The sequence below is a fragment of the Salmo salar genome, chromosome 28 (assembly GCF_965601325.2).
Source record: "Salmo salar chromosome 28, fSalSal1, whole genome shotgun sequence".
Lineage (NCBI taxonomy): Eukaryota > Metazoa > Chordata > Actinopteri > Salmoniformes > Salmonidae > Salmo > Salmo salar.
Window position 1 is genome coordinate 23,077,317 of NC_138318.1, and position 27,884 is coordinate 23,105,200.

The 27,884-nt window shown below is 42.8% G+C and overlaps 1 protein-coding gene across 1 annotated transcript; it reads left to right on the plus strand.

Moving 5' to 3' along the window:
• The first annotated feature begins 132 nt into the window (after positions 1 to 132).
• On the plus strand, positions 133 to 27,864 carry adss2 (adenylosuccinate synthase 2). The gene is made up of 13 exons (XM_014179953.3): positions 133 to 393; positions 14,112 to 14,214; positions 15,052 to 15,120; positions 15,226 to 15,276; positions 19,331 to 19,397; positions 21,062 to 21,169; positions 21,279 to 21,360; positions 21,484 to 21,610; positions 22,270 to 22,424; positions 22,884 to 23,008; positions 23,989 to 24,086; positions 24,261 to 24,410; positions 24,562 to 27,864. Exons 1-13 carry the CDS (start codon positions 196 to 198, stop codon positions 24,612 to 24,614), a joined length of 1,386 nt encoding a protein of 461 aa, XP_014035428.1. The 5' UTR covers positions 133 to 195; the 3' UTR covers positions 24,615 to 27,864.
• Positions 27,865 to 27,884: the final 20 nt, after the last annotated feature.

The following is a 27,884-nucleotide window of genomic DNA, read 5'->3' on the forward strand; positions in this document are numbered from 1 at the left end:
ATAGGAATGAGTGGTTTTTGGTGGATTTTTCCTTTAATGAGACTTATTTTACTATTATGGGGGGACTTTTATTTTGAAACACTTCGGGAAAAAAATGTTTTGCGTGACGCTGATGTCTTTCACGCGCGCGCAGAGCTAACTAGTTTGCAACCACGACTACCAAAACCAGCTTGCCGTGAAGAGAGAGAGACGCAGATGGTCATGTCGGAGAGTAAGAGCAAAGATGCGGTGCCGAACGGTGCAGCCCATAGCACTAGTACAGAGCCACACGTGGCCAGACCAAATATTGGCAACAGAGTGACTGTAGTGCTTGGGGCTCAATGGGGCGACGAGGGCAAAGGGAAGGTTGTGGACCTGCTCGCTCAGGACGCTGATATCGTTTGCAGATGCCAGGTAAATGATCATGTATGCTAGCTAGCAAGCTAGCTGGAGGACATTCGAAACATGTGGTTGCGGTTACAAATAACGTGTAGCTAACTACCTAGCCTCTGGTCATGAATCTCAGTTCCATACATATAGTCAAATGACTAAGGCGTCTTCTGTAGGGTGGGAGTATTTTAAGTCAGACCCGTGACGCTCGATGCACACGCATCGCTTGAGGTACACATTTTGGAAACAAATTAGGACTTTAGCTTTCATATCGGCGACAGATAATTTTCAAAAAAACTAAAGGTTAAATTGATACACCTTTTTATATGGTTCCTACACAGCCATATGTCCAGGTCACAACACTTGTTTACGGAAAACAGTGGACTAATGTTACAGTACCTGTACTAATTAGCTTAGTATCTGCGTCCCCGAACACCTGTAACTGTTACTGCTGTATAAACGGACGCCACAAATGTTTTGTCCCTAAAAAATATTGTCGTCTGCAACTGTTAAACGACAAACGGTGTGAGGTGTTTTATTTTACATTTGTGTAAATATTTTGATGTGATGTTAGAGGGATTTGTTTCTATAACTGTACCGCAATTGCTAATCGATTAACGTTTAACGTTAGATGTAGTATTTCCAGAGCCAATTTGCCCTTTAAACAGAACATGTAAGGTTCTTGGAGTAACGAGTAACTCCTTTTGTCCAATATTGGTCTACTAAGATATCTTTCTCTAAGCTAACAAGTTAGCCACGGTTGTGTACTGACTTTAACTAAAATGAGAACTAGCCCCCGACGTAGCCAGAAAATTAAGTTAACTAACGTTAGCTAGTTAAAGCTGGATTTGTTGTAATTAGTAAACTAACGTTAGTAAAAATGTTTATCTATGTATGAAACATGTGGGTTCTGGTCAGACTTGTACTTAACTAGCTCAATTATTGGCTTGCAGTGGGTAACTAGTTATCTAAGCAAGCCAGACACCTAGCTAACGTTAGCTACTCGAGCAACCAAATAAATTATCGATGAACGTCAAGCACTGCGTTGCTAATGTCACCTTGAATTATATCGTAACTATAGCTAGCCAGAGCTGGCTACATTCATATTTCACGACTTAACACCAGATAAGATGGCCTAGTTTAGCATTTTCTTTTTAGTACAGTCTAGCATTGCAAGGTGATTCAGACTTCTAATACTGTTGCACGTACAGTGCCTAAGGAAAGTATTCTGACACCTTGATTTTTCTAACATTTTGTTAAGTTAGACCTATTATAAAATTGATTTGATTATTTGTTTTTCCATAATCAATCTAGACACAATGCCCCATAATGGCAAAGCAAAAACACACAAAAAAATTGCATAAGTATTCTGACCCTTTGCTATGAGACACTAAATTGAGCTCAGGTGCATTCTGTTTCCATTGATATTTCTTAATGTTTCTACAACTTGATTGGAGACCACCTGTGGTAAATAAAATGTATTGGACATGATTTGGAAAGGCGCACACCTGTCTATACAAGGTCCCGCAGTTGACAGTGCATGTCAGAGCAAAAACCAAGCCATGAGGTCGAAGGAATTGTCCGTAGAGCTCTCAGACATAATTGTGTCAAGGCACAGATCTGGGGAAGGGTACCAAAACATTTCTGCACCATTGAAGGTCCCCAAGAACACAGTGCCCTCCATCATTCTAAAATTGAATACGTATGGAACCACCAAGACTCTTCCTAGAGCTGGCCGCTGAGCAATCAGGGAAGAAGGGCCTTGATCAGGGACGTGACCAAAAACCTGATGGTTACTCTGACTGAGCTCTAGAGTTCCTCTGTGGAGATGGGATAACCTTCCAGAAGGACAACCATCTCTGCAGCACTCCACCAATCAGGCCTTTATGGTAGTGGCCAGAAGGAAGCCACTCCTCAGTAAAAGGCACATGACAGCTTGCTTGGAGGTTGAATAAAGGGTCTGAGTACTTATGCAAATGTGATATTTCTAAAAATCTGTTTTTGCTTTATCATTATGGGGTATTGTGTGTAGATTGAGAGAATGTGTCTTTGTATCCATTTTAGAATAAGGTTGTAACATAACAAAATGTGGAAAGTCAAGGTCTGAATACATTCTGAAGGCACTGTACAAGCAAGTGCATCTCTGTGTCTACTTTCTCACCTGTCATTGAAGTATCAAGTGTCTAAAGACAGCAGTTAATGCATCTGACTAACTTTTGTGTACGTTAAATGTGGCTGTCAAAGAAATATTGGCAAGCCAACTAGCTAAGCCTATTCTGGGTCGAGTGCATTCCACAAAACCATGGTGTCTGCCTTATGTAGACTGCATTTTGGCTGTTATCAGTTTCTTTGACTCAGTCTATGGTCACCTTATCAATGTCATTGCAGTGTGGGTGTTTCTCATGTCCGTACAACACTGGCCTTTATAACTGTAGGTTTAATGTTCACTAGGCTTCTGTCTTTCTTGTCCTTTCAGTCCTCTTCAAATGGGTGACTCTGCTCAAGGCAGGATTGGAGAAGGTTCACATTTGGTAGCCTAGTCATAATTTATTGTGAAAGTTACTCAACTTTCCCCTGAAGCATACATATTTTCTAGCCTCTACTGTGAGCTCCACAATGTGCGGTGATCAGGCACGATGACACAAAAGACTAGGTCCTCAGGATAATTTTTATATAGAAGGACTGAAGCTCAGTTCTGGTAACTTTTTAAAAGGGCATTCAACTCAAATGAATGAAAAATACAATTATGCTGACACTATCTAAAATGTAATTTCCACTTCCAGAAACGAGCCCAGAAATTATTTTTACACTTAACAAAATATAAATTCACCATGCAAAAATTAAGGATTTTACTAAATTACAGTTAATATAAGGAAATCAGTCAATTGAAATAAAATCATTAGGCCCTAATCTGTGTGAAGTTGCTAGATTTTGGCGGGAACTGGAACACGCTGTCGTACACATTGATCCAGAGCATCCCAAACATGCTCAATGGGTGACATGTCTGGTGAGTATACAGGCCATAGAAGAACTGGGACATTTTCATCTTCCAGGAATTGTGTACAGATCCTTGCATCATGGGGCCGTGCATTATCATGCTGTAACATGAGGTGATGGCAGTGGATAAATTGCACGAGATTGGGCTTCAGGATCGCGTGATGGTATCTCTGTGCATTCAAATTGCCATAGATTCAAATGCAATCATTTGGCTCCATTAACCTAAAAGAGCCATTCATTTTTCTCCCAAACGACTCTTCGTTCATTAAGGCTTAGAAATGGAAAACCATGAGCAAAGTCAATGTAATTTAAAGCCTACCATTGTCAGATAGTGAAATTAGTTAAACAACTTTTAACTGACCGAATTATTAGATGGCCTGCCACAAAAGAAAAACGCACAAAAAAATGTGCGCAGACCAGAATGAGTCTCTGTCCTCACTATATTGTTCCTGTGCTGAGGAATACCATCTTCAGAGAATGTTTATAATTTTTCTTCAGATAATCGATGTCTGGAGCTCAAAAAGCAATACATTGGAGTGTCAGCAACATTCATGCATGTGAGTTCAGTGCAAACAGCTTAACAGAGGGAAATAAAATATTTTGGAATATATACTGCTCCAAAAAATAAAGGGAACACTAAAATAACACATCCTAGATCTGAATGAATGAAATAATCTTATTAAATACTTTTTTCTTTACATAGTTGAATGTGCTGACAACAAAATCACACACAAATAATCAATGGAAATCCAATTTATCAACCCATGGAGGTCTGGATTTGGAGTCGCACTCAAAATTAAAGTGGAAAACCACACTACAGGCTGATCCAACTTTGATGTAATGTCCTTAAAACAAGTCAAAATGAGGCTCAGTAGTGTGTGTGTGGCCTCCACGTGCCTGTATGACCTCCCTACAACGCCTGGGCATGCTCCTGATGAGGTGGCGGATGGTCTCCTGAGGGATCTCCTCCCAGACCTGGCCTAAAGCATCCGCCAACTCCTGGACAGTCTGTGGTGCAACGTGGCGTTGGTGGAGGGAGCGAGACATGATGTGCTCAATTGGATTCAGGTCTGGGGAGCGGACGGGCCAGTCCATAGCATCAATGCCTTCCTCTTGCAGGAACTGCTGACACACTCCAGCCACATGAGGTCTAGCATTGTCTTGCATTAGGAGGAATCCAGGGCCAACCACACCAGCATATGGTCTCACAAGGGGTCTGAGGATCTCATCTCGGTACCTAACGGCAGTCAGGCTACCTCTGGCGAGCACATGGAGGGCTGTGCGGCCCCCCAAAGAAATGCCACCCCACACCATGACTGACCCACCGCCAAACCGGTCATGCTGGAGGATGTTGCAGGCAGCAGAACGTTCTCCACGGCGTCTCCAGACTCTGTCACGTCTGCCACGTGCTCAGTGTGAACCTGCTTTCATCTGTGAAGAGCACAGGGCGCCAGTGGCGAATTTGCCAATCTTGGTATTCTATGGCAAATGCCAATCGTCCTGCACGGTGTTGGGCTGTAAGCACAACCCCCACGTGTGGACGTCGGGCCCTCATACCACCCTCATGGAGTCTGTTTCTGACCGTTTGAGCAGACACATGCACATTTGTGGCCTGCTGGAGGTCATTTTGCAGGGCTCTGGCAGTGCTTCTCCTGCTCCTCCTTGCACAAAGGCAGAGGTAGCTGTCCTGCTGCTGGGTTATTGCCCTCCTACGGCCTCCTCCACGTCTCCTGATGTACTGGCCTGTCTCCTGGTAGCGCCTCCATGCTCTGGACACTACACTGACAGACACAGCAAAACTTCTTACAACAGTTCGCATTGATGTGCCATCCTGGATGAGCTGCACTACCTGAGCCACTTGTGTGGGTTGTAGACTCCGTCTCATGCTACCACTAGAGTGAAAGCACCGCCAGCATTCAAAAGTGACCAAAACATCAGCCAGGAAGCATAGGAACTGAGAAGTGGTCTGTGGTCCCCACCTGCAGAACCACTCCTTTATTGGGGGTGTCTTGCTAATTGCCTATAATTTCCACCTGTTGTCTATTCCATTTGCACAACAGCATGTGAAATTTATTGTCAATCAGTGTTGCTTCCTAAGTGGACAGTTTGATTTCACAGAAGTGTGATTGACTTGGAGTTACATTGTGTTGTTTAAGTGTTCCCTTTATTTTTTTGAGCAGTGTATTTCATAGCCTACATGCATAAGCATGTCTGTTCTATGTCATCTCCAAACCAGACCCCAAAGATTTTTATTGTGGATCTACACTGATCTCAAAAACATCCTCTGCAGAATCTATATGATGGAAATCCGTCGCTGTGACGGTGAACTTTAAACCCTGATTTATGCGCCCCTCCCGTCACTATGAATTGATAACAGGTTGGCATAGCAATAATTCTCCACTCTGTAGCTGGTGCGCTGCCAAGGCTATAGGCATGTAAAAATAAACCAATTAAAGGTAGACTCGGCGAGATGAAGTTGCATGCACGAAGTTAACACAATCTCGGGTCGATTTCCGCAACAACTAAGCGTTGAAGCATGGAGGCTAAAACTGCTTCTTGAATATAACTCCCTGATCACGCTTGTAGGCGATGTCATGACGACATTAGCTAGTTAAGCTCGTGCGCTGAAACTAGTGATGCACCGATATGACATTTCTGGCCGATACCGATATCCAACTTTTTTTTCCTTGACAAAAAAACGATACCGATATTTATTTAACATTTTTGCGGACTTTTAAGCATTCTAGTATAGTTCCCCACACACACACACACGGACGCAGCGGTCTAAGGCACTGCATCTCAGTGCAAGAGGCGTCACTACAATCCTTGGTTCAAATCCAGGCTGTATCACATCTGGCAGTGATAGGGCGGCGCACAATTGGCCCAGCGTCGTCCGGGCCGTCATTGTAAATAAGAATTTGTTCTTAACTGACTTGCCTAGTTAAATAAAGGTTACACACACACACCACACTGACCCAAATGTTATTTTGTTGGCAGTTACTTATGTCTCAACCTATTTCCTTCACTTACTTGTGCTGTTTCATTGTTTATTTGTTCAGTCATTTCATTCTCAACCAGGATTTCAATGGAACACAGTTTGGGTCTTCGCGTGCCAAAAAAAGAAGCATGTCAAATAACACTTTGACATGTCAAATAAGCTTGTTGATCAATCAGGACCTCAATATGACTGCACATCAAATAATTTAACGCGTTCATGTTTTTTTACGTAGTTATTACACTATCACTCGTATTTCATGTGTCACAACGGTTCATCGTTACGTATGCTATGATGCTGGTAAAGTTGTCTCCCGTATCTACAGTGCTGGTCATAAAATGGAAGCAAACAATGTAGTTCTTCCCCGAAAAACATAGCAAAACGACATCTGTTTCAGTAGCTATAGTTACCTGGCTAACTATATAGCTAGGTGTCATCTAAAATAACCCTAATTTATAAGACCGTTCTTATTGGTGGTTGGACCCATCTATGTGAAGCTAGCCATGATAAGGATTAGCCACAATCGTGGATTTTGCGGTTAGCCTTCAAAAAAAAGTATGGCATAATTCTACTATTTTTGTATGAATTTGCATCACTGTCAATGACATTTTTATTTTGAAGGCAAACTGCAAATTCCACTATTGTTCCCTGTCCTTATTGTGGCTAGCTTCACAACACACAACTCGTTCCGGTTGAGCTCACTATCCAGATGAAGCTAGCTGGCTGATTATAACGTTAGCTTTGGGCAACAGGGTTAAGTAGCTGGCTAGCTATTTATTTTCATGAACTGAAGTCCAATTTCAATAGGCGAACAAGTGGCTACCTAGCTAATACTTACTCACAAGGATTCCTAAATCATTGCTAAGAAAAATGAAAATGACTGCAGTTTCTACTGGTCATTGTTTTCAGGCTGGTTGTATTGGTGCTAGCTAGGTACCAAGCTAAAGCTAGCTACCCCAGAAGTTGCGGTCGAACAAATGATGCTTTATTACCAATGCGGTATTGTAAACGCATCGTTCGTGGCCGGTGTTTACTTGTTTGCAGATTTTTTTGTACAGCTTTGACAGTGCTACTGATTACTTTTTGACACGCGAAGACCCAAACTGTGTTCCATAGTAAGTATGTCGTGAAGCTAATAGCAGTGATGCTATTGCTGTGTAACTCCGGTAGGGCAACATCTTAAATAGTGCTTTTGGTAGAGTCGCGCACCCGTAAACCAGTCTGCGAAAGCCAACATCACCTACGACAGTGAACGGTTGAATGTCAAGCGCAATGAATTCCATTATCTTGGTTTAATGGATTTCGCCTTTGTTGTCTCGCTGAAATGTTCTTTCTCTTTCAAATGACTGCTCCACTTGTTGACTGCTCCATCCACACAGCAGACATTGTGGGCTAGGTTAGGAATGCTGTGTTGTACTATGTTCCGCAAAATTTTACGTGGCGTCGGTACGTCCAGTACCTACGTTATATAGGTATGCACGGTAGCTTTGACATTGGTTTTTTTACATCTGCGTTCAACTAGACATTGGGCCGATACCGATGTTGCCATTTTTAGCTAATATCGTGCAATTCCGATATGTTCAGATTTATCGTGCATCCCTAGCTGAAACGCATCATTGGGTCTGCTGTTTGAGTCCTGTAGTTACCATGTTGTAGATTCTGTGTGAGAAGATTCGATGTAATGTCTTCTCGCTGAGTATCATTTAATGGAATGCTTATGTTACACAATTGCGTGTGTGTAAGAGGGAGAATAGTGTTCCTCTTTTTATATATAAAAAAAAAAAGCTGTGACAGCAATCTGAGGTTTTTCTTACATGCAACACGAGGTTGAAAGGACAACAAGGAGCACATTTCCAAGTCTTACTAATTAAGTATCAGTGCTGATACTCTATTCTGCTGCTCTCAAGTGGCTGCCCAAGTGACCATGAGTGAATTGTTGTCTTTGGGGATCACACCAACCTTTTTAATGTGATCGTGATATTTATGATCACCGCCAAGTTGTATGATGGCCAGAGGCGAAATAGAGTTCCTGATTTTAAAAAGCTCAAAATGGAGTATAAAATCGGATGCATTTTCAGGGTGTTATTTATTATTTATTTTATTTTTTTCAGGACTTGGGAATGCATTCCAACTCTATTAAATGCAAGATGTTGCTAGGCTATCATGGGGATTTAATTTCTTATTTAACTGCCACATACAGTTCTGAGAATTAATGCTGTCAAAGCTCTTAGTCATTCTCCGTAAAGCTTTGATGAGACAAGGAAGGCAGGAATTTGGATCGCTGCGTTTACCTGATACCTCTTTCAGCCTTTGGCTTGATTCCGGACATGTCTTGCACAAAGACAGACATTCCTCATGAGCTTTCCATCCAATTGTCGACAGATTTTCATGCCAATATTCTAAAATCGGCATAAAAACAATATGCGCATTTTCCCACGAGATGTTTCCATCAAATTGATCAGTGCACGTATAAGTAACTTCTGTGGTTGAGTTTCTATCACATTTTCAACTCTGTCAGAATGTTGAATTCTATAGCGACTATCTCTGCTCCGGTCTTGGCACTTGCACTCTAGCCAATAGCTAGCAGATACAGTGCGGCTAGGCTACCTACATGAGATTGTTATGGATAAGTTATTTGGAAAGTTTACTGACGTGCTGTTTCCACCATGCCTGTCGTGACATGTTTTTTTTTTTTAATCCGTCATGTACTTTACTCACATAAAAAGGTTGGATGGAAACCTGGTTATAGAGAGCAATTTGGGTTTGTTCCCTGGTCCACAGATATCTCCAAGGTGTGAGAAGGAACCTGTCCTTAGAGCAGGGTTCTTACATGCTGATTTTGTTCACCCACACCAGAAGTGATCAGGACAAGCAGCTTGAAATATCAAAACATACTCTGAACCAATTATATTAATTTGGGGATATGTCAAAGCATTAAACGTTTACGGCAATTTAGCTAGCTATAAACATTGGGCTGTTACCTGAAATGCACAAGGTCCTCTACTCTGACTTTTAATCCACAGATAAAATGGTAAACCAAATTCATTTCTCATCTCTACTCCTTCCTCAGGCTTCTTTTTTACTTATTTGGACTTTATATGTCAGCTGGCAACCAACTTTATGGTGCAGTACTGTGACTGGGTCAGTTCATCTTTCAATCACTCACGTGGCTATATGTTCCTCAACACCAATGAGATGGCACGTGGGTATATGCTCTTAAAACCAGTGAGGTGATGGGTGAGGCCAGACTTGCAGCGTGTTGAGCGTCACAAATAGGTTCTATTTCTATTTTAGCTTCTGGCCACGCAGATGCTCGCGAGCAATGTGGGTGCAATGATTGAATAACATGTATGTGTAAATTTATTTTGCAACCCTCACGCACGCAACCGGTGTGGTCAGCATGTTACAGTCCTGCCACCTGCTGTCTTAGTGTCCTGTTTCAGGCCATCCATTGCATGTGGAGGTAAAACAGGTTTTCTAGCATGCCTATATTTTGGCAACCTGAGGAAGAGAGCCACAGGGTTATGCAAGGATGTTTGTATGGCTGTATTACTCTCATTTTACGTCTACCTTTGTCAGTTATTGTACTTTTTTTTTTCTTCATTTATTGAGCCTATTGGTCTGTCAGGAAACGCCCCACTGGCTAGTAATAGGTAACAGATCTCTTTACATAGCTAGGCCTAATGCTTTACATGGGGCCACTGTTTGGCACATCGTTGCTATGGAGATGTTTTCTAGTTCTGGGCGTATGCTCTTTTTGAGTTCTCTAATCTAGTAATTGCAGGTTGTTCAGAACCCTTGTAGTGATCTCAATTATTTAAATGTTGATCTGTTGGAGGCTCATGTCCAAGCTATTGGCGTAACCAAAAAACACTGACAAATCAGAGAAACAAGAGGGTCATAGAAAGATTCATTATTCCGTGTGTGTGTATATATACAGTACATTCAGAAAGTGTTCAGACCCCTTGACTTTATCTACATTTTGTTAGGTTACAGCCTTATTGTAAAATGAGGGGGGAAGACATTTTAATCCAATCTACACACATTATCCCGTAATGACAATGCAAAAACAGGATTTTGTAAGGTTTGCAAGTTTCATACAAATAAAAAGGAAATATAATTTACATAAGTGTTCAGACCCTTTGCTATGAGATTTGAAATTGAGCTCAGGTGCATCCTGTTTCCATTGATCATCCTTAAGATGTTTCTACAACTTGATTGGAGCACCTGTGGTAAATTACATTTATTGGACTTGATTTGGAAAGGCTCACACCTGTCTATATAGGGTCCAACGGTTGACAGTGCATGTCAGAGCAAATACCAAGCCATTGTGGTTGAAGGAATTGTCCGTAGAGCTCCAAGGCAGAATTATGTTGAGTCCTATATCTGGGGAAGGGTGCTAAAACATTCCTGCAGCATTGAAGGTCCCAAAGAACACAGTTTCCGCCATTGTTCTTAAATTGAAGAAGTTTGGAACTACCAAGACTCTTCCTAGAGCTGACCACCTGGCCAAACTAAGCATTCGGGGGAGAAAGGCCTTGGTCAGGGAGGTGACCAAGAACCCGATGGTCACTCTGACAGCGCTCTATAATTCCTCTGTGGAGATGGGAGAACCTTCCAGAAGGACAACCATCTCTGCAGCACTCCACCAATCAGGCCTTTATGGTACAGTGGCCAGAAGGAAGCCACTCCTCAGTAAAAGGCACATGACAGCCCACTTGGAGTTTGCCAAACGGCACCTAAGGAATACAAGATTCACTGGTCTGATGAATCCGAGATTGAACTCTTTAGCTTGAATGCCAAGCGTCACATCTGGAGGAAACCTGACACCATCCCTACGGTGAAGCATGGTGGCGGCAGCATCATGCCATGCGGATGTTTTTCAGCGGCAGGGACTGAGACTAGTCAGGATCAAGGGAAAGATGAATGGAGCAAAGTACTGCGAGTCTTGAAGAAAACCTGTTCCAGAGCACTCAGGACCTCAGACTGGGGCGTAGGGTTTACCTTCCAACAGGACAATGACCCTAAGCACACAGCCAAGACAATGCAGGAGTGGCTTTGGGACAAGTCTCTGAATATACTTGAGTGGCCCAGCCAGAGCCCAGACTTTAACCTGATCGAACATCTCTGGAGAGACCTGAAAATAGCTGTGCAGCGATGCTCCCCAGCCAACCTGACAGAGCTTGAGAGGCTCTGCAGAGAAGAATGGGAGAACCTCCCCAAATACAGGTGTGCCAAGCTTGTAGCGTCGTACCCAAGAAGACTTGAGGCTTTAATCACTGCCAAAGGTGCTTCAACAATGTACTGAGCCTAGTCTGAATACTTATGTAAATGTGATATTTCATTTATATATATATATATATATGCAAAGATTTCTTGGCCTGTTTCGCTTTGTCATTATGGGGTATTGTGTGTAGATTGAGCGGGGGAAAATGTAGAATAAGGCTGTAATGTAACAATGTGGAAAAAGTCAAGGGGTCTGAATACTTTCAGAATGCGCTGTAAGTCAATGTGGCTGCATTACTCTCCAGGCTCAGAACTGTAGATGGTCAAATTAATAAAGTTTCCTAATTATATCAGTTCATAGGAAATTATGCTGTCACAGGCATGCTATTCAGGAAAACACTATAAATTGATGGTATTCTGTGACTTTCAACTGAGGTGCTAAAGTGGCAAGCCATGGACTAATCCTACCACCTGCAAATCCTGACACTCAGAGGCTGCTCTTCCCTGTGCCCCCCTCACCCCTTCAGACCCAATGGGATTAATTGCACCAGCCAATTTTAGGTGGAGAACATTGGACATCGTCCAAGGGAGACTAGCAGTCCTGTGACAGTCACGGGAGGCGAACGGATACATATCACATTAGAGAATGTTCCAGGTTATTGTTGGGAATTACGACTTGGTTCATCTCAGCAAGTGTCTCTTTGAGTTAACTATTGCCGCATATAATAAATGCCTTTATGGCAATAGCTGCCAAGTGGGTCAAGCAAGCCTGAAGTGACAAATGGAAAGTATGCAGCAGTGGGAGATGAGGCCATATCTCAAACTGATAAAAAGGTAGAAGCCATGGTATAGGCAGAATTTAAAAATCTATCCACATTCTCAGATTTGCAGGTCATGTTTTTTTGGTCAGCCTTTGTTCACATGTTGAAACCCCACACGAACCAGGTGGGTCCCATTCATTGAAAACAGCCATCACCGAACGGCAGTAAGGATACACGTCCGGCGCGGCCCCCTGTTGCAGGTCAGGCAGCTGGGGGCACATCATAAATGCAACAAAAAAGGAGAGGCATCTACGCACACGCACACCCCTTCACTCGTCCAAGCACTGCCATGGCCAGGAATAGCCCAGGGTACGCTTTCCCGATAGCGATGGAGCTTAAGCTTACAAGTGTTTTAACGATGCGTTGTTCCTTTAATGGCCAAAGATGTTACATGCGTTTTCCAAAACACCACCTCGAAAGAACGTTCGCTAAGTGCGTCGTTGGAGCATGTGTGTACTGATGTGATCAAAAGTCAGTTCTGCTCTCAGATCAGCTTTCTCTATTCAAATCTTACCATAACATCAGAATTATTCCACAGTACTGACGGCAGATCAGCTCCTAGAGAGATGACTACTTATATGGCTGCAAATATTGAGGCGGCTTATTCTAAAGCTAATTTCTGGAAGGCTAACCCAGAAGTAAAATCTTGCGTAGGTCGGTCAGCTGCTTGAGTAACTTCTGAGTTCATAAGTGTTACAAATTGAGTGTTTCGGCAAAAACAAAGTATCCACCCTCACAAAAGGAAACAGGAAACTCAGCCAAATTACTTAACAGGTTGGTGCTCATGTGTCCTTTTACATGGAAATGACCATGAACATGATTCTATGTTTAACGAACATCTTCTGTGAATAAAGGTACGCATGCAGGCAAACAAAAACATTTAACGACGCACTTAGCTGTTTCTAGTGGTCTGCTCGAGTGCTCTGAGGCAGTTGGTAAATAATGAGCGTTTTCAAGTGCAACTTTATTACCGATGGTTTTGGGAAACCGCTCTGAGATTTAACTATGCTCCTGCGAAGGTTCTAATGATGAACTTAGCGTTAAAATACTTTAGGGAAACTGAGCCCAGGCCTGCTTGTTGCTGGGTAAAGGCATGGGGCAAAACCAGACTGACTTATTACTCATGCAACCCCTCCCCAGACCAGCACAAGGAGACTCCTCCAGTTGTAGAGTTCATGCCAAAGGCACTGGATGTTCTCTCTCTGGGTGCAAGCAATTTTCTCATGTCATCTTAGATTTAAAAATGGTTTAATGTTATTTTGTAAGCACTCATGGTTAGACTTGGATGGACTTTTGTGTGTTAAACTAATATGAAGACAAGACGCTAGAATCACCCAACCCTTTAGTGGCTGATTTGTATCTCCTCGGACTGCCCGCTAAAATGGCTGTAGATCCTGTGTCCCTCAGCTATGACTGAGCAATCTGTACCATGGTGTAATGTTGGTAGGTAGGATAGGTAGGCTTTTTGGTCTCAGGTCTGTGTCAGAGTTCCAGGGTCAGAGACTTGATCTCAAACCATATGTGTTAAAAGAACATCACACTCTCCAAAATATTGGGGCGAGTTTGATGTTTCTTCCATGTCCAACGTTAAATCGTGAAAAGTAAAGCTTTAGCCTTTCACATTGCTTCTGTTGGTGTGATTTTTGTTTCACAATGTTTGTCATGTGTGGCTCCATGGTGACTGACTGTGTCTCTCTCTGCAGGGTGGAAACAATGCAGGACACACGGTGGTGGTGGACTCTGTGGAGTATGACTTCCATCTTCTACCCAGCGGCATTATCAACCCCAAAGTCACTGCTTTCATTGGTGGGTGGAACACAGCTGCTGGACCGAGGAATGAACAGGAAAGATGATTTCACAATAAGAATTGAGCTGTGAAATAACTCTCATGGTCTACTACTAAGTCAGTTATAATCTCTAGTCTTTAAAAAAACAAATGTTTGTTTATTGTATCTGCTGTGCGGTTTCCATACACACTTTTGTATGCAAGCAGCCAATATTAATGACTTCTCCCATCTAAATCTAGCCAATCTGTATTATATTCTAATAGCTCCAGCTTTGCCTGATGCCACACAACAAGTGATTGACTTGACTGGGAGCCAACTCGCAGGCTAACGCAGTAGAGTGCTATAGATGACATTTTATCTGCAGTAACTTCATTTTGCTAATGGTCTGACGTCTAGTATATTTTGGCAACACATAACAAATATGTCCTCTGGCTCTCAACCCACAGCTCGTCAGCAGTTCAACATATAGAATGTTAAGTGGATCAATCCTTTTCCGTCTACTATTGCTGTCTAGTTGAGCTCCACATTCAGGCTATCAGAGCCCAAACAGGTGTTCAGGACTCTTCAGAATCCTGAGCACTGTTTGCCATGAGAAAAAGTCATCTTGAATAAGGCTGATTGTGCAGAACAGGTTATGGCCCTCTCCACATTAGTTTAATTTCTGGCCTTAATGTTGATTGCTCGCTGCTCAGTGGAACAGCAGACCTGTTTTTCTGATGGAGTATTTAGCTCTTTATAGCCCACAACACTTGAGATCAAATTCAATTTGGGGTTTTTCACTGCCCTTTCCTTAATGGTTACTGATGCATCAGTTTCTCCATAACCTCCGTGTTGCCTGTGTTGGTCTATCCCACAGGTAATGGGGTAGTGATCCACCTGCCTGGCCTCTTCGAGGAGGCTGAGAAGAATTTGTGCAAAGGCAAAAGTGAGTACGAAGGAGCTATCCTATTTAATAGTTTAAGTCCCTTTTTACTCCCATGCCTAGAAGATTGCCATGTTGCTTAATGGTGATATCAAATGTTTTTTTCAGGTCTGGAGGGCTGGGACAAGAGGCTGATCATTTCAGACAGAGCACACATTGGTAAGCCCTGCCTTATCAGGCCTCTTTATACTCAAAGGGCATTTAAATCCAGGACTTCAGCCCAACTATAGTCTCTTTACTATATAAACTCAGCAAAAAAAGAAACTTCCCTTTTTCAGGACCCTGTCTTTCAAAGATAATTTGTAAAAATCCAAGTGACTTCACAGATCTTCATTGTAAAGGGTTTACACACTGTTTCCCATGCTTCATCAATGAAACATAAACAGTTAATAAAGACACTAACAGCTTACAGACGGTAGGCAATTAAGGTCACAGTTGTGAAAACTTAGGACACTAAAGAGGCCTTTCTACTGACTCTGGAAAAACACCAAAAGAAAGATACCCAGGGTCCCTACTCATCTGCCTGAACATGCCTTAGGCATGCTGCAAGGAGGCATGAGAACTGCAGATGTGGCCAAGGCAATAAATTGTAATGTCCATACTGTGAGACACCTAAGACAGCGCTACAGGGAGACAGGACGGACAGCTGATCGTCCTCGCAGTGGCAGACCTTGTGTAACAACACCTGCACAGGAATGGGTACATTCAAACATTACACCTGCGGGACAGGTACAGGATGGCAACAACTGCCTGAGTTACACCAGGAACGCACAAATCCCTCCAATGCTCAGACTGTCCGCAATAGGCTGAGAGGCTGGACTGAGGGCTTGTAGGCCTGTTGTAAGGCAGGTCCTCATCAGACATCACCGGCAACAACGTCGCCTATGAGCACAACCCCACCGTCGCTGGACCGGACCGGCAAAAAGTGCTCTTCACTGACCAGTCACGGTTTTTTCTCACCGGGGGTGATGGTCGGATTTGCGTTTTTCGACGAAGGAATGAGCGTTACACCGAGGCCTATACTCTGGAGCGGGATCGATTTGGAGGTGGTGGGTCCGTCATGATCTGGGGCAGTGTGCCGCAGCATCATCGAACTGAGCTTTTGTCATTGTGGGCATTCTCAACACTGCAATACAGGGAAGACATCCTCCTCCCTCATGTGGTACCCTTCCTGCAGGCTCATCCTGACCCTCCAGCATGACAATGCCACCAGCCATACTGCTCGTTCTGTGCGTGATTTCCTGCAAGACAGGAATGTCAGTGTTCTGCCATTGGCAGCGAAGAGTCTGGATCTTAATCCCATTGAGCACATCTGGGACCTGTTGGATCGGAGGGCCAGGGCCATTCCCCCCCAGAATTGTCCAGGAACTTGCAGGTGCCTTGGTGGAAGAGTGGGGTAACATCTCACAGCAAGAACTGGCAAATCTGGTGCATTCCATGAGGAGGAGATGCACTGCAGTACTTAATGCAGCTCGTGGCCACACCAGATACTGACTTTTGATTTTGACCCCCTCCCCCTTTGTTCAGGGAAGCATTTTTCCATTTCTGTTAGTCACATGTCTATGGAACTTGTTCAGTTTGTCTGTTGAATCTTGTTATGTTCATACAAATATTTACTCATGTTAAGTTTGCTGAAAATAAATGCTTTTGACAGTGAGAGAACGTTTCTTTTTTTGCTGAGTTTAGAAGGCTGTAGGACTGGAGACAATGTGCAATGCTCATGTTTGGCTATCTGTTAAGGGGAATAATTAGTCTGCTTAATTTCTATCAATGTTTTTATTTTCATCATGAAGGCATTACAATGTTTTGAGTATCAACAGTTGGTCTCTTAGCTAGTGAATGTCAGTGTAAAGCTGGTGCCCAGAAGAGTTCCTCATAAACAAGCGGTTAAAAATGCTGCATGGCTTTCATGGGGAACATGTTTCTGTTATGTGGAGGTTGGGGGATGAAAGTGGCCAATTAACTTCTATGGGCCACGTGGGACGCTAGCGTCCCACTTGCGGGACACAGCCAGTGAAATATCAGGGCGGCAAATTCAAAAACAACAATGTCATAATTCAACTTTCTCAAACATACAACTATTTTACACCATTTTAAAGATACACTTCTCCTTGATGTAACCACATTGTCTGATTTCAAAAAGGCTTTACAGCGAAAGCAAAACATTAGATTATGTTAGAGTACATAGACAAAAATAATCCCACAGCCATTTTCCAAGCAAGGACATGTGTCAATAAAACCCAAAACACAGCTAAATGAAGCACTAACCTTTGGCGATCTTCATCAGATGACACACCTAGGACATTATGTTACACAATACATGTTTGTTTTGTTCGATAAAGTTAACATTTATATCCAAAAACAGCATTTTACATTGACGCATGATGTTCAGAAAATGTATTTCCACCAAAACTTCCGGTGAATGTGCACATTAATTTACAAAAATACTCATAAACGTTGACAAAATATATAACAATTATTTAAAGAATTATAGATGGACTACTCCTGGATGCAACCGCTGTGTCAGATTTTAAAATAGCTTTACGGCGAAAGCACATTTTTCAATAGCTTACAGACACCCGCCAAGTTCGGGGCAACCTAAACTCAGTATTAGAAATATTGTCTTACCTTTGCTGATCTTCGTAAGAATGCACTCCCAGGACTGCTACTTCCACAAATGTTGTTTTTGTTCGATATACTCCATATTTATGTCCGAAATACCTCCGTTTTGTTTGTTCGTGCGTTCAGGTCACTATCCAAAGGTATACCGCGCAAGCGCGGTACCAGAGACAAAGTCAAAATGTTCCATTACCGTACTTAGAAGCATGTCAAACGCTGTTTAAAATCAATCTTTATGCTATTTTTAACGTAAAATTGCGATAATATTCCAACCGGACAATGGCATATTCATTCAAGAAGAAAAAGAAGGAACGGCGCGCTCGCGTGACGGCACATATCCAATCCCTTTGTTGCCAGGCAGTCCACTCAGTAACTGAGCTCCTATTATCTGCCCAGTTACAGGAGAATGCTCAAACCACTTTCTGAAGGCTGTTGACAGCCAATGGAAGCCTTAGGAAGTGCAACGTCACCCCACAGACACTGTAGTTTCGATAGAGAATCAAAAGAACTACAATTCTCAGACTTTGTACTTCCTGCTTGGATTTTTCTCAGGTTTTTGCCTGCCATATGAGTTCTGTTATACTCAGACACCATTCAAACAGTTTTAGAAACTTTAGTGTTTTCTATCCAAATCTACTAATAATATGCATATTCTAGTTTCTGGGCCAGAGTAGTAACCTGTTTAAATTGGGTGTGTTTTTCATCCGGCCGTGAAAATACTGCCCCCTACACCCCAACAGGTTAATTAGCTTTGCTGTTTTGGGGCCCTTTCGTATTTTGTGCAAACATTAAGACTGATTTAACCCAAGATGCACTCCGAAGGCCTGTTTTTAAATCGGTGGACTGGCTTTCAGTTTTCCAGGACATCAGTCATGTTCGCTCTGAATGTTAAATAGCACCTTTTTTTTCTTTTTTTAAAATCAGAATGACTGACTTGTATTAGGCTACATTATTCAGTCTTCTCCCTCCGCTAGCCCAAACTCGGCCCATTTTGCTATCTGAATAGGTGTGGAGGGAAAAAAATGATTTAGCACTGACAGGTTACATTTTACACACAGAAATTATGCGAACTGTCTTAGCTGTGAATTGATTGTTGCGTTATTGGTCCTTAGTATGTATGGATTTCTTTACCCTTTGAGTGGTGAACTCTGCTCCACTAGACTTGTTGTGCCTTGAGTCGTTTTGTCTCCCTGCTCATTGTCAAAGAAGTGCCAAACGTTTAAGTCAACGCAGCGAGATGCCAAAAAAGGACACTTCTTATAAACAGCGATTGCGTAGTAGTGCCTTTGCAAGGCCACTTTAGGGACTAGTGTGAGAAAGACGGGCCATTTCTGACTGGATGAGAGACTCTACTGTTCACTTCCCTTCATGGATTTAAAAGGAAAGTATTGGTATAAGTTTATTGTTGATTCTCCAACACCTTCTCATCCAAGCTTACACCAATCCAATGCTTTTAATGTGTGGGAGGAGTCAACTGCACAAGGGCACACTTCTGGGAGAAAGGGGAGATAATTGGGACGCTAGGTTTCAATAAGGAGCAGAAAAGGGGGTGAGGTGACAGGATTGTGAGTTTGCCCTTCTCTACCTCCCACAGTTTTTGATTTCCATCAAGCGGTCGACGGTGTGCAAGAGCAGCAGAGACAAGAGCAAGCAGGCAAGAAGTAAGAACCCTACCTACCACCTGTCATTCTCCTGGATTAGAGAGGATGGCTCTAATGGTTTGGCTTGCAGCAGTGCTGAAAAGCAGGATTTCCCTCTCCTATGGGTGAATGTGTAGTATATTAGCCCTTCTATGCGTCTAGTCTTGTTAGATGAAACAACCTCAACTGACTTCAGCTTGAAGCAGAGCTGAAAAACAAGATTCCCCTGTCCTATGGCAGATACCCAGTAAAAACCTTTTTAGCTTAGTAAGTGTAGCATACGTACTGAAACAACCTCAACTGACTGCGAAGTCTCCAGAGATGTCAATATTAAATATCACTTTTTTTCTCTCTCTGCGCCATTGTTGTGGAGCTGTTTTCACTTTTTTAACAGTTTTGCCTTGAGTGCTGCCTGAAGGAAATGTGATGATAATTTGCTTGTACTGTAGTCTGGGGTTAATGCAATGGTAAACCTTTATGATCTCCCATATAGTGATACATCATTGTATTACTCATGTTTGGAAATAGTCATTGTCAGAACAGGAAAGAACTAACTGGTAATAGTAACCTGCAATAGCTACATTACAATAACCTGCAATAGCTCCATGACTAACTGGTAACAGTAACCTGCAATAGCTACATTACAATAACCTGCAATAGCTCCATGACTAACTGGTAACAGTAACCTGCAATAGCTACATTACAATAACCTGCAATAGCTCCATGACTAACTGGTAACAGTAACCTGCAATAGCTACATTACAATAACCTGCAATAGCTCCATGACTAACTGGTAACAGTAACCTCTAGCTACAGTGTAGGATTTCTACACTGTTAACTATCAGAGGTTACTGTTACCAGTTAGTCATGTAATGGAGACGCCCAATCTGATTCTGAGAAGAGGGTGGTAAGCACAGGCTTAAACTCAGGACATCGCTCTGATATGCTGGGCATTTTTAAGCTTTTGTTGGGCATCAAAATAAGGCCACCGCCCTGATAGTTTTACACAAGAATTCTATCTGCAGCGTTGGAACATGCTCAACAGCTAGTTATTGTGTTTCTCTCCCATGGGTAGTAAAAGGGCAAGTCACTCATTATAGGCTTATATCACAAGTTGTGGAATTTCAACACATTAAGGCATTACAACTTCACTCTTACCTCTGGGCGAGGCAGATAACCGAGTTAAACAGGCTTGGATTACATCTCCTGTAGTATGAGCGTGACTTGTCTCATGGTGCACCTGACCTGCATTCTTTTAGTATCTTTACTGAAGGAGTTAGTACTCATGATACCCTGTCTCAGCTCCAGAAGACCACTTATATTCTCACTGATAAGTCCTTTCCCACATGAAGTCATACCCTACCTTACATCAGACCAGGGACCTGACGTCACCAGATATCCCCTAGCAGCACCATGTGACTGTGATGCTCTCCAACCCTTACTGCAGCAACATTGTTTCAGTCAGCAGCAGGGCAGCAGGTGACGTTCCAGCCCCATAAATACTCCTTAGAAAAGTCCCCTGGCCTAGCTACTTCCCTACAACTGTCACATGTCTGACCCTACACACACACATACTGGCTGAAGGACAAGTGTGTGGGTGTGAGTGTGTGTGTGTGTGGTTAATGTTGAGTCAGTGACTCAGTATTGTTAAGCATTTACTTTGTTTCCCCTTATTCCTCACCCAGCCTCGGAACAACGAAAAAGGGGATTGGCCCGGTGTACTCAGCCAAAGCAGCCCGTAGCGGCCTCCGGATATGTGACCTCATGTCTGACTTCACACAGTTCTCTGAAAGGTGAGGGTGTGGCCTTGTCCGCATATGGCCAATAATGACTATCCCTTTATTCAGAGTACAACTAGCTCCAGTTAGATAAAAATGTAACTGTGATGTCTACTTTTTGTAGATTTAAAGTCTTAGCCTCACAGTATCAGTCTATGTATCCGACCCTGGTGATTGACATCGATGGGGAGTTGTCGAAGTTGAGGGTGAGCTACAGGTCCTCCATATCAGTTGAATAAAGTTATCATCACTGGTTTAACATAGGGGTTATGTCCTACATTTCAGTGTAATTCTTGGGCCAAGTGTTTGCGTGGTGTGCTCTTGTCCAGGATTACGTGGAGAAGGTAAAGCCTATGGTGAGAGACGGGGTCTTTTACATGTACGGGGCCTTACATGGACCTCCCAAAAATATCCTGGTGGAAGGAGCCAACGCTGCCCTCTTGGATATTGATTTCGGTGAGTATCCCCCAAGGTTATTGTGTAAATGGCCAATTAACCCCTATTGAATTAAACAAGCTAATTTTTACTGGTGAGTTAATTCCATTGAAACAGTGTTGTCAGAGGATTGGAACAACATGTTCACTGAGCCTAACACCAGAGAGCACTCCTACACCACGCGTGACTCTTGAGAAATGCTGGCTGCTCTGGAGTGGCTGCACTCCAGAGACCACACACAGAACATAACTTAATGAGGGAGAGGGTTGCTATGTACTGAAGGTCACCATGTTCCTTTTCATTGATACAATGGTAGTAGTTCAAAGTGGGGGGTATCGTATGGCCGTCCTAATGCTATTTGCATAAAGGAGAATGGTTTTTGCACCTGTGCAGACATGTATGGGAGTGGTGAAATTCTCCCTCCCCTGACCTGAAAGACCCATTAGTGTGGACTGGAAAGTTCACCTCTGTTTAAGCACACCTGACAGAGACCTGACACGGAGAGATTGTTTGCATGTCATGTTAAGACTGAATCATTTAGTTTCCTTTACTCGTATTACAAGCTGTGTTAATACAGTCATTGTGATATGATAATCCTCTGTACGAATTCGTCATCTGTTTTATCAGAGGAAGAGGAAATAAGATGTTTATCGTTTTGGTATGTTGTGTTTTTGTTTCAGGGACATACCCTTTCGTGACCTCGTCTAACTGCACAGTGGGCGGGGTGTGTACGGGGCTCGGCATGCCGCCCCAGAACGTGGGTGAGGTGTATGGCGTGGTCAAGGCCTACACCACCCGGGTTGGCATCGGAGCCTTTCCCTCAGAGCAGTTCAATGTAAGAAAGTCAGCCTGTCTTTCTAACTTGAGGGAAGCCATGTCTTCCTGCCTTTGAAAGCTACGGGCTAGAGTCATATTGGTTCACATGGTGCAAATTCTTTCCTGCTCTGTTTCCAGTGTGAGTAGAGGAATGTAGACTGTAGTGTTAATGTTGGTGGAATGGCATAGCTGCCAATTGAGTCATCAGTGTTCTGAATTCCAGTGAGTATTCTGTGAACCCCAACAGGCTCAGGCATGTGGGTATTGAAACAACAAATGGTTTTGGGAAGGGTAGTTGCTGAACCATTCCCTCTGATAGCACTTGTGAAATAATCCCAGCAAAATCAGAATAACCAAATCCTCAACCTGTACAGGACAGAGAATGGACACATTTCAAGCTTGACATGTCCATGTTTTACTTTGTCAGGGTCTTAAAGTGAATCTGAGCCTTAAGGGTCTGCCTGTTTCCTTCTCCAAGGACATTGGGGAGCTCCTGCAGACAAGGGGGAAAGAAGTGGGCGTAACCACGGGACGTAAAAGGAGATGTGGCTGGCTGGACCTGGTGCTCATCAAATACGCCCACATGATCAACGGCTTCACTGCGTGAGTCCCCACACCCCCTTCAACTCTGTACTGTCAATCACCACACCTCCCGCTTTTTACTTACTGTCTCAATATAAGTATGTGAACACCTGCTTGTCGAATATCTTATTCTAAAATCATGGGCATTATGATTTTGGTCCCCCCCCTCGCTGTGATAACAGCCTCCACTCTTCTGGGAAGGCTTTCCGCTAGATGGTGGAACATTGCTGCAGGGACTTGCTTCCATTCGGCCAGAAGGGCATTAGTGAGGTTGGGCCATTAGGCCTGGCTTGCCATCGGCGTTCCAATTCATCCCAAAGGTGTTCGATGGGGTTGAGGTCAGGGCCAGTCAGGCCAGTCAAGTTTGATTCATCACTCCAGAGAACACGTTTCCACTGCTCTAGATTCCAATGGCGGTGAGCTTTACACCACTCCAGCTGACGTATGGGGATCTTAGGCTTGTGTGTGACTGCTCGGCCATGGAAACCCATTTCATAAAGCTCCTGACGAATAGTTATTGTGCTCACGTTGCTTCCAGAGGCCGTTTTTAACTCAGTAGTGAGTGTTGCAACTGAGGACAGACAATTTTTACAAGCTTCAGAGCTCAGTGGTCCAGTTCTGAGCTTGTGTGGCCTACCACTTCGCGGCACCTCTGTTACTCCTAGACGTTTCCACTTCACAATAACAGCACTTACAGTTAAACTGGTGCAGCTCTAGCAGGGCATACATTTGATAAACTGACTTGTTGGAAATGTCATCCTATAGAGGTGCCACATTGTAAGTCACTGAGCTCTTCAGTAAGGCCATTCTACTGCCAATGTTTGTCCATGGAGATTTTATACACCCGTCAGTGGCTGAAATAGCCGAATCAACTCATTTTAAGGGATGTCCACATACCATGTAGTGTACTTGAATAAACTTCAGCTTTGTACACATTCTGTATTTGGGTGTTGGTGAACATGCCTGCTAAACTCCCAATGTTCTGTTGTCCTCCCATTCAGCTTAGCTCTCACCAAACTAGACATCTTGGATGTGCTCCCTGAGATCAAAGTTGGTGTGTCGTATTCTGTGGACGGTAAAAATATACCTAATTTTCCAGGTAGGCTACTCATCATCAATAAATACAAAAACTATGATGCTTCTGTACTTTTTAATGAGGATAAAGTGAACTGAATAAGGGAGCTATGCTATATTTTTAATTGCAGTATTCCAAGTCTTGTTGTCTTAAGTTTATGGCAGCCAATGGCCTGACGTTGTGCCCAACTCTCCCCAGCCAACCAAGAAGTCTTACAGAGCGTTGAGGTTCAGTATGACACCCTGCCAGGTTGGAACAGTGACACCTCCACCGCCAGAACATTTGATGAGCTGCCAGAGAACGCCCAGAAATACGTCCGCTACATTGAGGAGCACCTCGGTGTGCCCGGTAAGAACCCCCCTCTCCTTAACACCTGGAGATAGCAGGTTGATTCAGATGGGGTGACACTACCTTGTAGTGGTCACAGGTGTGGACCATATTTGGGGACATTTTGTTGTTTTATTGGTCAAGCTATTCAATAAGTACTTTTCACCCACAGTGAAATGGATTGGCGTAGGCAAGTCTCGGGAGTCCATGATCCAGATCTTCTAAGGTCTTCTCCTCCACACTGTAGCCACCACCAGACCAGACCCTCATTCCCCCCTCTTCCGATGGTTACCTGGTTCCAGGGACCTGTGGCCTGGAAACTGATCCTATGCTACATGCCACTCCTCTCTATCCCCAACTCACTCCCATACCACAGACACCAACCTGGGAGCTGCTCCTGGGGATGCTCTTATCCTCCTATCCCCCCATGATCCCGCTCTCTCCTTATTCTGTCTCTGGAGACCTGTGTGGGACTCTTCAAAATGGCCTCCTCAGGTGTTAACAGGGAAGTACACTTCAGTTGCTTGCCAGCCTACGTCTGTTACTCCCCATGTATGGTTTGTCAGAAAGCCCTCAGAGCCGCCTTTCTTTATGGATCTGTTATCCTGACATCCTTGCACACGCACCCCACACACTCAAATCACACACAAAACCACACTAAAATCCAGGTGTGTGACACTGTCATTGACCCGTCTGCAAGCCAATGTCAGAAACGATATGACCATGTTCATGTGTACAGTACTGCAGTGGGACTTGGTTGATTCATACACCAATTTTATGTGCCTGTACTGTGATGAAAACAGTTTGTGTAAATGTGTTCTTTATGCCTAGCATGGGCCAAGGAGCCCATGGCCATGAAACGACCCACTCGAGCAACTTAAGATACAAAGTTTCTGTATGGACAACCGTCAATGTCTCTGTATACAATTGTAATAATGGCAGGAAATGTAGAATATGTTGCTGCTGTTATAATGGCCTTGTTCCACGCAACATAGATGCCATTACTAGAGATCCAATCTTAAATGGGCATTTTAGAGTCGTCACAATCAAACAACCTCTTAGTAATTTCCCCAGCTGACTAGAAATTAGTTTGTTTTTGTATTTCGAAGCAGTAAAAAGCTGTTACTACTGGACATTAAAACAGAGGTCAGTTAACATTTTGATAGGTGATCTATCAAACTCCACATTGAAATGACGCAAGAATGTATTTCAATGCTATTCTAAGTTTAAACTCCAACGCAAACACATGATGTTGATATGCTAAACTCTAGTCTCAGGACTTCTACACAATCACAACAGTGTATATATTTTACTTCTATTTGAATGATTTTAGGACTAGGTATGATGGATTCTTTTCTGTTAATGATTTTAGGACTAGGTATGATGGATTCTTTTCTGCCACTGCTGGATGTGCGGGTATTTCTGCAGATGTAGTGGATTAGACAGCAGATTGCCTCCTGACTCGGTAACAACTATATATATATATATTAGGTAGATATAACTATCCTTTGCTTTTATAAACTGCAGCTGTTCAAGTGAAATGGTATTTAATCATGTTTTCCCATCACTGATAAACAATCTAAATATTTCAAATTAAGATTTTTAAAGACATGGATCTCTTCTGTTTATGTACTCGATCCATACATAAACATCGGAATGGCTTGATTATTACATGGGGAAATTGTTACTTGGAAAGTCGTGTATTCAAGGTTGACTTTGAGCCTTGAATGACAGTTGTCTAAGGGTGCCTATTCATGCAGAGATGGAAGACTACTCATACAATATCAGTTTGCCTTTGTCTGTAGGTCTCTACAGAGAAGGTTGTAGACTCCTGTGAAATAATGGGTTTCTACGTTGGTGGCGAAGAAGTGCTTTCTCTTTCAAATATGGAAGTGTCACAATACATAGTAACTATCTGTCAGGTACATTAAGTCTTTCTTCAGTAGAGCAGTTATCTCTGCTAGGCCTATATGATGTCTGTCTTGTTCTTCTCCTGTCTCTTTTGGATTCTAAGATTATATCAGCGATTATGGTATTCAGCTAAAGTATGCTCAGTGTGAAGATGAAAACATGCACTGGAAATTAAACTAATGGGATGTCTTTAAATGCTGCTTATCCTTGTTTCTATAGATTATCTGATGACCTGCCAATAGGCCACACAATGTGGTAAACATTTTCTGCTTTACATATAGCAGCAACTAATCAGTTGAGATACTTACCCTGTCAGTGGTGTCAACACCCACCTGAAACTCCCAATACAAGGTGAAGGCATTCTACTGTTTGCTAATCCTAAACTATACGCCTCCGGACACCCTCCCTTATGACGTGTTTTTTCAGGACTGACTGTGCCTTGGGCTCCCGTTCAAGACTATTTCATGTTTTTATTTACCATAAATCCTAACCTGGGCCCTTGGGAATAGCCCGTAACTAAGCATTTCACTGTTGGTCTACTACACCTGTTTGCTACACCTGCTAAATGTGTGTGTGTGACCAATAAGATTTTATTTGATGTGATAAATACACATTTTGATTCGGATTTGAATACCTCTAAAATGTATTTTTACCTTGAGGCTCATCTGTGTGGATAGGTGAAAAGATGGTTACACCATTGCTTTCACCTATGTTAGTGATGTCCTCAAGGAAAGAAGGGTGTATTAAAATGGTCAAACGGGGTCGCCCTTCAATGGCGGCTTAGTATTTTGCTTTCTCTATCCCACCACATCAGCTCAACATGTTGGAAGAATGTTTGGCTCCCATGCTCAACATTGGCTCCCATTCAAACACAAAAATGTTGTCTGTTAATTAGGCTTTGATGAGCAACATGTAAAATTAGTTCACAAGCCTCCTTTAGCCAGAAACAAACATGTAGGGTGCAAAAGGAGTTTGATGTGAATAGTCCTTAACTGGCTCGGTTAAGGTGAGGCAAAGGCAGGAAATCCTTTAAATGAAGAGGGAAATGTATACAGTATATCCTGATCTTGGTGATAAATCCATGTTATTAGTTTGCCTTACTGTTTATCCCTTCCAAAGTTACTCATCTCAGTAAAGTAACCATAGCGTTTAAACTGGTTCCAGCATTTTAATCAGTGTCATTTTTAAAAGAACATTTAATTGGCATGATGACTACTAGGCTTTTCATTTAACTCCAATTTTTGAATATTTTTTTTCATTTGAACATCGCACAGGTAAACGCATATTTGCACACATATTGGTCTCCGTTTTGAGAATATTTACCTACTTTCAGTTCTGTGTTGTATCGCTGCTGTATTAAGTGTGTGTAGAACTACAGTACCATTATCTTGGTCTTATTGTAGCTTGTTGAATATGCTTTTGGAGATGGTGCTGGCTGGGGAGTTGTGCATGTTTATCAAATGTAATTTGTACAGTACTGGTCTTACTCTTAGTAATATCAATGACAAACAGGCAATACAAATCTAGAACAAGATTCCAACTAATAAAAACATTGGAAAAGTCAGTATATGTATCTATATCAAA

Bases quoted from the DNA above. Each gene is read 5' to 3' on its own strand.
- adss2 (XM_014179953.3), top strand. From the start codon at position 196: ATGGTCATGTCGGAGAGTAAGAGCAAAGATGCGGTGCCGAACGGTGCA. The intron at 15,121-15,225 runs GTGAGTACGAAG...TGTTTTTTTCAG, and splicing joins GAATTTGTGCAAAGGCAAAA to GTCTGGAGGGCTGGGACAAG. The intron at 23,009-23,988 runs GTGAGTCCCCAC...CCTCCCATTCAG, and splicing joins ATGATCAACGGCTTCACTGC to CTTAGCTCTCACCAAACTAG.